The sequence below is a fragment of the Emys orbicularis genome, chromosome 1 (genome assembly GCF_028017835.1).
Source record: "Emys orbicularis isolate rEmyOrb1 chromosome 1, rEmyOrb1.hap1, whole genome shotgun sequence".
In the NCBI taxonomy this organism is placed as follows: domain Eukaryota; kingdom Metazoa; phylum Chordata; order Testudines; family Emydidae; genus Emys; species Emys orbicularis.
The window spans coordinates 305,803,533-305,812,303 of record NC_088683.1 but is presented as its reverse complement, the minus strand read 5'-3'; the positions used below and the strand labels follow the sequence as shown (position 1 = coordinate 305,812,303).

At 38.5% G+C, this 8,771-nt stretch overlaps 1 protein-coding gene across 3 annotated transcripts in view; it reads right to left on the bottom strand.

The window, feature by feature from the left end:
• Positions 1–1,242: 1,242 nt before the first annotated feature.
• Positions 1,243–8,771, bottom strand: part of DGKH (diacylglycerol kinase eta) — a 90,977-nt gene continuing 83,448 nt past the window's right edge. For all 3 annotated transcript variants that reach the window (XM_065404257.1, XM_065404272.1, XM_065404265.1), the window contains one exon: positions 1,243–1,373. In XM_065404257.1, coding sequence (XP_065260329.1) covers positions 1,284–1,373 — 90 coding nt within the window. In that variant the 3' untranslated portion in view covers positions 1,243–1,283. The remainder of the gene's footprint in view (positions 1,374–8,771) is intronic.

The following is an 8,771-nucleotide window of genomic DNA, read 5'->3' as shown; positions in this document are numbered from 1 at the left end:
AGTGCAGTAGTACTGATAAGAAACAGATTGAATATAGATATGTGGAGTAGATGTGTACATTGTTTTGGTATTTAATGAACCTTTAAAAAACAATATTAAAATGGTGCACATGGCTACGTTCTTGTATCAGACTGGGGAAGTTTACCTCACAAAATCAAATCAGCTATAACATTAAAACATTTTATACACATAGTAAATAACATTAAATTACTTCTGGCTTTTTAAAAATGTTTCACTAACCTTTTTAATCCTCTTTTTGCATAATAAATAAAATATAGTACAGATATTCAAGGTAACTGACTAGCTACATTAAAATGCGCCATAAGAAAACTCTCTCATAATTTTCCATTTAGGAAGCTGATTGATAATTTTGTGAAGTACCTGTCTCTCCAAAACACTCAGGAATTAATTACCTGATATACCTACTCTACATGGGTAATTTTAAAACCTAACTATAGAATGTGTCAATTATATATAATGCACATCATTTGCTAAATATGGCACAGATGCTAAGTGTTCACATCCACAAGTCCTTTGCCACATAACATGTTCAGGTAAAATACAACACTGAAGAATAGAAAAGTGCCTGTAACCAAATAAAAGACACACAAGTAGTAATAAATTAAATCTTATTAAAACTGATATAAAAATTGTTCAAGTGTTTAAAGTATCAGATATGTCATGCAACAGAAAGACAGACGATTCAGACACGTACACCATACATTATAGTTTGCATTCGTGGTGTCTGTAACCATACTCCTTGGCCAGTGAGTGCTAAGTACCTGAGGCAATGTCAGTCTTGCAAGCAAAACCAGGAACGTTCCATCTCTCAGTCTTCTGTACAAAATGTTTTAGGGAAGCTGTGCCTCAGAAAGTTAACCAGGCAAACTCAGGCTCTACAGTGATATGTTGCTTCATTGTAAGAGAGCTGTACTGGGCCATATGTAAGGAAAGCAATCATTACTTAATTACATTTTCCAGGCAGTGCAGTTCACTATATACCAACCTCGTTACCAAAATGTGCTTACTTGAACTTGCCAAGTTTGCACACTAAGAAAAGGTCTTCACAGAACATATAACCTTTTTTTTTTTTTTTTTTTTTTTTTGGCACAAAACCGTTCAGATTCTCAAGTCAAGCTCTTCACCATACAAGAATGCAGATATATTAACCTGCATAGTACACCAGTGCTTATTCAACCATATAGTAAACTACAAAGACAGCAAAGTGCCTCTACTTTGCTAACTAGCAATTCTCCCTCCTTACAAGGATAGCACCAGTATTGTTACACTTCAGACAAGGGAGCGTTCTTGCCAAGCTCTTTAATTCCCTGGAGAATTCGCTTCATATGACCCACTTTCGTTATCCCCAGGTCCTACAAAAGAAAAGGAGAGGAGGGTTTTATTTACAAAAGAGAAAAAGCCCAGTACAATTCAGCCATGCAGCAGTTACAGAATCCTTTACAGTTCATTTTAAGTGATCTACAACAGCAAACACATTTCTAAATGTGGAAATAGCAAAGTGTTATCTAACGTAGCAAAAAATATAAATTACAGACAACTTATCAGGAACCTCTTTCTATTCAGCACAGAGAAAATTACTTACCTGCAATAACTGCTGTATCTCACACAAACCCTTACTTTTGTGTTCTCCTGACTTCTTTGCACAGCCATTAGGTTTTTTTAAATTTCCAGAAATTGCTCAATCTCCCTCTCCTCTCTAACATAGCAGTTGTTGGCTTCAAGGGATGTGATAGATCATAGCTTCCATCCATCAATTTTTATTTTATCTGTGGCCCTAACATGCCTATCTTAATCAGCAAATACGCACATCCCCATGGGAAAGTAGATGTAGGTCTACAGGTATGTAGGACAACTTTCCTTCAGAGAACAATAGCTAAGGTTAGAGTGAATTTCTCAGTCCAGAAAGATAAGTATCTTAACATGGATATGCTTGGTAATTAGAGGAAAGTTTCTGACAAACATGACAATGACATCCAGAAGGAAAATGGGAAAGTAGACAAGAAACAAATCTGAATGTATTGTATAACTTTCTCTATGTACATCAATGTGGCAGTTAAGATCAGCTGAAATGTTCTCGATAGTGTTTTCTGGGACCCAACTCTTCAGGACTGGCAGTAGCAAGGACATCTTACGAAGAGGCTGCCTCCCCCCAACCACCCACACCTTTGGAACTCATTCCCTTTGGCAGTGAATTTGCAGAATTTTAAGGGCATTGTGCAAGAATTATTTATTTGTTTCAGCTTATTCATTTTCATTCACTTTATTTCAACAATTTGTCTACATTTTTTGCAATAGCCATCATACTTTTATTTAACCCAACCTCTCTGGGTTGTTTATGGAATTAGTTTTTTATTTTTTTGTAAACAGTGTGTAGTTGAAATAAAAAAGGAATCGAACCTTGTTTAATTTGTATTGGTCTAGTGGTCAGAGCAGCAGAATGGGATTCCTGACTTTGCTACTGACTATGTAACTTCAAGCAGTTTACCTAAACTTTCTGAGTCTCAGTTTCCCCATATACAAAACCCACCTTTGTTAAACACTTTGGAATTCTTGGATTAATGATGCCAGCTAAGTGCAAGGTTTAAATATTATTAAAGTAATTTGAAAAATTATGAACATATGAAATATTTCTGAAATATAAAATCTTCCACTTTAGGAGGATATATTTTCCACATCAAGGATAATAAAGAGGGAAAGGGCAGCATAAAATAATAATTCTTATTTTAATGTACTGTAAAAACTGTGGTAACAATATATATATCATGGTATGCACACTTTCCACAAAGAGTTCATATATATGTGTTCTGAAGACATCAAAAACTCTGGAAATAAGCATTGATATTTAAGTTATTATGCAATTTAATTTCCATTTACCACCAGCCTGAAACAAGGAGAGTGTGGTATAAAATTGAAAGAAATCCCTTTTGCTATATAAAATTTAAGTGGGTACAAACTGAACACATTGGCCTCTCTTCACCTTTGAAGATTTGAGTTCAAATTCAGGTTAGGTCGGAAATGGAAAGGAATTGGTCCTGTTTCCTAATGGACAATTATCTACACTACAGCTCAAGACCATCATATATGATGATTCAGCATAATTAGAAGGTCCTGCTCAGAATGGACCCCAGACTAAAACTGCAAGGGTTTTGCATATTTAGTTGGATTGACAGACTAATGTGAAGAAACTTGTAGCACATCTCTCTGTACTGCACTTTGTTCTATCCTCTGCTGTCAATCTCACTCTTTCTTGAGTATTCAACAAAAACATCTAAGAAAGAAAAATAGTTAATGTATGCAACAATTATTAAACACACATAACAATGACTGCAACTTTTTTCCTGAGAACAAACGGGCATAAGGTTATAGATTCAAAGTTGTAGAAAATTTTCTTATTTGCCTTTAAGTTAATTTTCTAATGAAGAAAATAAAAGTTCAAAGCAACTACTCAGAAACCTCCTTGCAACAATTTGTCAGAGGATCTACTGTTTCCATCTAAATTACAGTCACTTCAAAATCGAATGAAAATAGAAGATACATCTTTCACCATCACCACCAAACTTGGGCATGAATTTGATGAGGCTTTGCCAGGGTTTTCATTTGTAGGATTTTTTGGTAGTTGAGAATTGTAGCAGGATTTTGTTAGACTTCAGGGATTGAAAAGGGGACAGGATCATATTATGACACTTCCAGCATATCAACAGCTCTTCCCCAACCCTAGGCCTCAGACTCTCATTACAAATTCTCCTGGCCCCTCAGTTAAAGTTTGCCATCCTCAAGAAAAAATCCAAACAAAGGTAAAAAAAAAGCTCTGAATTTTCACTTGTGGAGATCTCCCCAAATCATTCTGTTGAGAAGACAACACATATAGCGACTTTAGATGCCATCTAGATGCCAAAAAGTTTGCAGGGATTCTTTTATTCTGACTTTTGCCCTACACAAAGGGAGGGATTTGGAACAGCAACACACTGCAAATCATTCACAAAGTGCACCTCTCCCCCCATTTCCATGTCACACTGCTAGGCTACATTGCCAGCCTACCTCACAGTTTCTAGCACCCAGTGGCGTAAGTACTCAAGAGGTCCTTGAAAAATAACTGGAGAAGAACCTGATGAAAGTTCTTACAGCAATTTTCTTCTTAAATTGTTGTCAGCTGTCAGGGAATCTTCATCTGTACTATACTCTGGAGATAAGGCTAGAGAGGGTAGGCTGCCTTTCACCCCCTACTCCCCGCCCAAAAACGGTTTGCCACTCAATCTTTGGCAAAAAGGGTTCCATTCTAATATTTCCAAACAAATAATACATATAGAATTCTGTGTTAACATCTTTAAGATCAGAGATTTCTTCTAGCTTTATTACTAATTTAACAGACATCCAGGGAGTCCAAAATCTAACAAAACTCAAAGGATTTTTTAAAAATGCTCTAAAAGAGCTTTTTTTGAAAATTGTAATTCCTATTAGAGACACAAGGTGGGTGAAGTAACAGCTTTTATTAAACCAACTTCTGTTCAGTGTAGACACTACCTATGCCGACAGGAAGGGTTCTCCTTTCAGCGCAGGTAATCCGGCTGCCCAGGAAGCAGTAGCTACGTTGATTGGGGGTCAGGCTGGCTTAACTACCCCGGGGTCTGGATTTAATTTTCTAGTGTAGAGCAGGCTGCGGAGCTCTTCTTCAGGTCTAGGAAATGTACTTAGGCCTGGTCTACTGTAGGAAATTAGGTTTGTATAATGACATTGCTCATGGGTGTGAAAAATTCGCACCATAACTCTAGCAAAGTTATGAATTGGGAGCTTAAATTCATAACTTTGCTAGACACTACAAATCACGGACTGAATAGAGATACCAGCTTTATAGCTTATTACAACAAATCTATAACCCACTAACACCTCCCCTCAAGCTGCCTTTCCCCCACCCCCTTTTTCCTTCCCCCATTAATGGAGTGTGTTAAAGGGCCACTTCATCTTGAATGGTCCATTGAAATATGTGTTAACTAATTAGGCTAAAAAATCTGTTCCATCTTGTATTTAGCTGTGACATTGAGTACGTTTCTCAGACCTGAAGAATGGCTCTGTGTAAGGTCGAAAGCTCGTCTCTCTCACCAATGGAAGTTGGTCTGATTAATTATATTATCTCACCCACTGTCTCTCTAATATCCTGGGACCAACACAGCTACAACAACACTTAATTCCTATTACTCAGTTAACAAAAACTAAAGATGAAAACAATACACAACCCTCACCATAAATTTCAGTTTGACTCTCACTATACAACCATCCAGATCCTGCATCTTCAAATATAGGACACACTTCTGTGCTGAAATCTTTCTATGGAGACATTAGAACTACAGTACCACTGTAGCCCAGTAGACACTCTTGCAGCTAGGAATATTAGCAACCAGCTCTCATGCACAGGAGCAGTTTTAAAATGCTAATAACTGTTAATATTTCTTTCTGTAAATTAGTAGAGAGGTTAATTCTCAGGGAGAAGAACTCAGCTACAATTTTCCTATTTTTGAGTAATGCATGTGCAAATAAGCATCTTAAATGCATCAACAATATAAAATTAAAGGGTCAGAATCACTGCTATCCTCTGGCTGCTTTGAGCTTGTCTGACCAGCAAAAAACAGGTTTATGGTTCCTGAGTGACACACAGAAGCTGGAGAGTACAGATGAAACCAGCATATATTACTTTCTATCCTCATAAATAAAATCCTCATAAAATGGGTGACTGGATTTTGCACAAGCATTGAAAGAAAAACAAACAAACCAACAAAAACCTCTACAATCAAAACTTCAACTGACAAGGAGATATTTCTAAAAGTTATGAGAAAGGTGAAGTGGAGGAGTTATAATAAAAGCCAGATGTAATCTTATAACAATTCAATAATCCAACCCAGCCCTCCTCCCTGCCCCCTCCACCTTCAAATTACAGGTCAAGGCAATGACAGGCCAGACTGTTTGGGCTTCCCTGGGATGCCAGGAGTTTATTGTTCCTCTCAGTGTACATGTAGCTGCACAGATTATTTGGGACTCACTTGGGGACATGCTGAGGGAGTCTGCTTGTAGAGCAGACAAAGGGAACTGAATTCATGCTCCACTCAACTATTCAGATATGCTGCTATAACACAAAAAACACAAACATTTGGCCAAAGGGTCTGCTGGGATTTAATGAGCACTTTTGCTGGAAGTTCCACAGCTATTCTGGCAAAAATATGAAACACTCCCGACATGACACTGTGGTTACTGCACACGACCTAGCCTCTATGTAGTTCATGGACAGTGGCTTCCCTGCACCACTGGCAATTAAAAATCAGTTTGATTCATCATTTGCCCTAGCTTAAAGGAGAGTCAGTTAATGGTCACATTGCAGAAAGCTACTTGGTTAAGTTTCAGTTTGAACACACAATCAAAATGATCCTTGCACAAGGCCAGAGGGACTTTCCTTGCCTGCTGTAACGCTGTTTACTACCGGTCCACTCCAACAATTTTGATCTCTTGGGTTTTTCCTTTCAAGGGTTTTTATCATTTTGAGAAAGCCACAGCCCTGGGGTGCCGAGTTTCCTGTCTAGCTTTTGAATCATCTAGTCCCTGTTCAGAATGACTGCACTGCACCTGAAAGGCAGGGTGGGGAGAAGACATTGTCCAGGCTTGCCAGAGGAAGGTAGCAGTGCTTTACAGGTAGGGGGAAAGGAAGGAGGTCAGAAGCCGATGTAAAAAGGGTGGATGGGGGTCAGCATGGCCATGCTGATTCATCCCCTGGAATGAATCAAGAATGAATGAAAAGAACAGAAGGCTTTAAAAGGGGCAGATTCAGACATTAGAAGCCCTTTCTCCATGCAGCAGGCAAGGCAGCACCCACCCTTCTTCCCTCCCCTCGAGGTGCAAACATCAGGTTGGGTTAGGACTTGCTGTGGGCATTGCACTAGTTACTCCTTTTTAGGGGGGCTGGGAAGGAATGTTTTCTCTCACACCAAATTGGCTTCGGTGGAGTGGGGTTTTTTTTGCCTTCCCCACAGCGGGTGTCAGGGAGGACCTATTACGGTGAGGAGGAAAGGGTGTTAGGCTATATGTCACAACTTATTCTGTAAGTGTGGGGCGGATGTCCAGTGCAGGTACTCCATAGAGAAGGCATCCAGTGACCAGATAAATGGGCTGGTAAAGGACTTAAAAAGGAGGTTCTAGTTAAAGGAACAGAACGGGGGGTGGCGCGGGGTTCAGGGCTCCTATGATTGGTATGGCAGAGAGCCAACACCCCCCTTTCTTATAGTCTACATTAACCCTCCCCTACAAGGTGGGGGGTGGATGCTAAGGTCTAAGCCAGGGGTTGGCTGGGGGACCTGGATAAAAAATGAAGGGGGGTTGATAGAAGCCCCAGGTAGTTATTTGAATGACATGGAGTTGCCTGCACTATACACTTTTATCTGCCAGATAGTCCCAGACATCTAATAATAAAGCTGCGGCTTCATTAAATCCATATCAAGTTTCCTTCTTTCAGTATAGCTGGACAATGGGCAATTACACCAGAGACTGGAATGTTGTCTGAGACGTATTATTTGGATAATTTTCTGTTTCTTGGTTCTTGCAGGTTTGGGCTCTGTGAGGCCTCAATGGAAGCGTTTAATGCAGTGACAAAGAGGCTCAGGGGTCTCACCGATGCAGGATAAAACAGAAGGACCAGTGACATGTATCATACAAGACTAAGTACATTACAAGAACACAACTACCTTTGCCAACAGCATTCCTCCCACGGCAGACATACAATGTCAGCACTCCCTTATCAGGAAGTATTGCAGGCTATGGGAGCAATTTTTTAAACAACTTAATGGAGCATCCTTACAGATGTCCACATGGAAACAGCCTAGACATGCAGCAGTATTCAGATGTGGCTGGGCACAATGACTTGTGTTTTAGAGGTAAATGTTAGGATACTGTATAAATTGAAACCTCTTGTTTTATGCAGTATGGGAAGTTGCACATTTTTGCATGCAGATTTCTCAAACACATTATCAAAAGGTCATTATTTCTCTTCCAGGAAAAAGTAATGTAATGAATCCCCAAAGATACTGTATCTATTACATATAATGGATGCACTTAAGTAGATCCTGAAAAAGACCAGCAATCTCAGATAACACCATTTCAAAGTGCAAAGTAACTATCATTTGCCAGGCTAATATTTTTCAACACACTAACATTTCTTCTTCCAAAACATGGTTCTTATTTATTTGAACTGAACAGGGAGGAATGATTTTTAATTTTTTAAATAAGTGATCTCAGAAAGATAGAAGCCTTGATTTTTTTCACAAAATTAAAAACTGACCAAAAACAAAACAAAAAGCTGTTCTGAAGGATATATTTGGACACCTGACAGACAAATTCATAAGCCTGCAAATGGCCAATGCAAAAGACTATAATCAAACTGTTCATCTTCCACACACTGACTACTGAAGTAATGTATTCATAATTTTCAATGAACTTTACCTACTGACCTTGCACTAGATACATTTAAAATAATTATCACTAGCCTAATAAATTTATTATGAATAATTCACCTTCCACACTGATCCTCTTTAATAAATCTAGTTAAAACCAAGGTTTTTTTAAAGTTAACAATGTAATATATTGATGTAGATAAGACAATGGGAGTGCTTTCACTGAGCCTGATGAAACATACTATCATTCTATATGAAGCATGAGAAAAGATAATCTCCAATATTGCTAATATCCTTGGCTTAAAAGTACAGGTCAACATATAA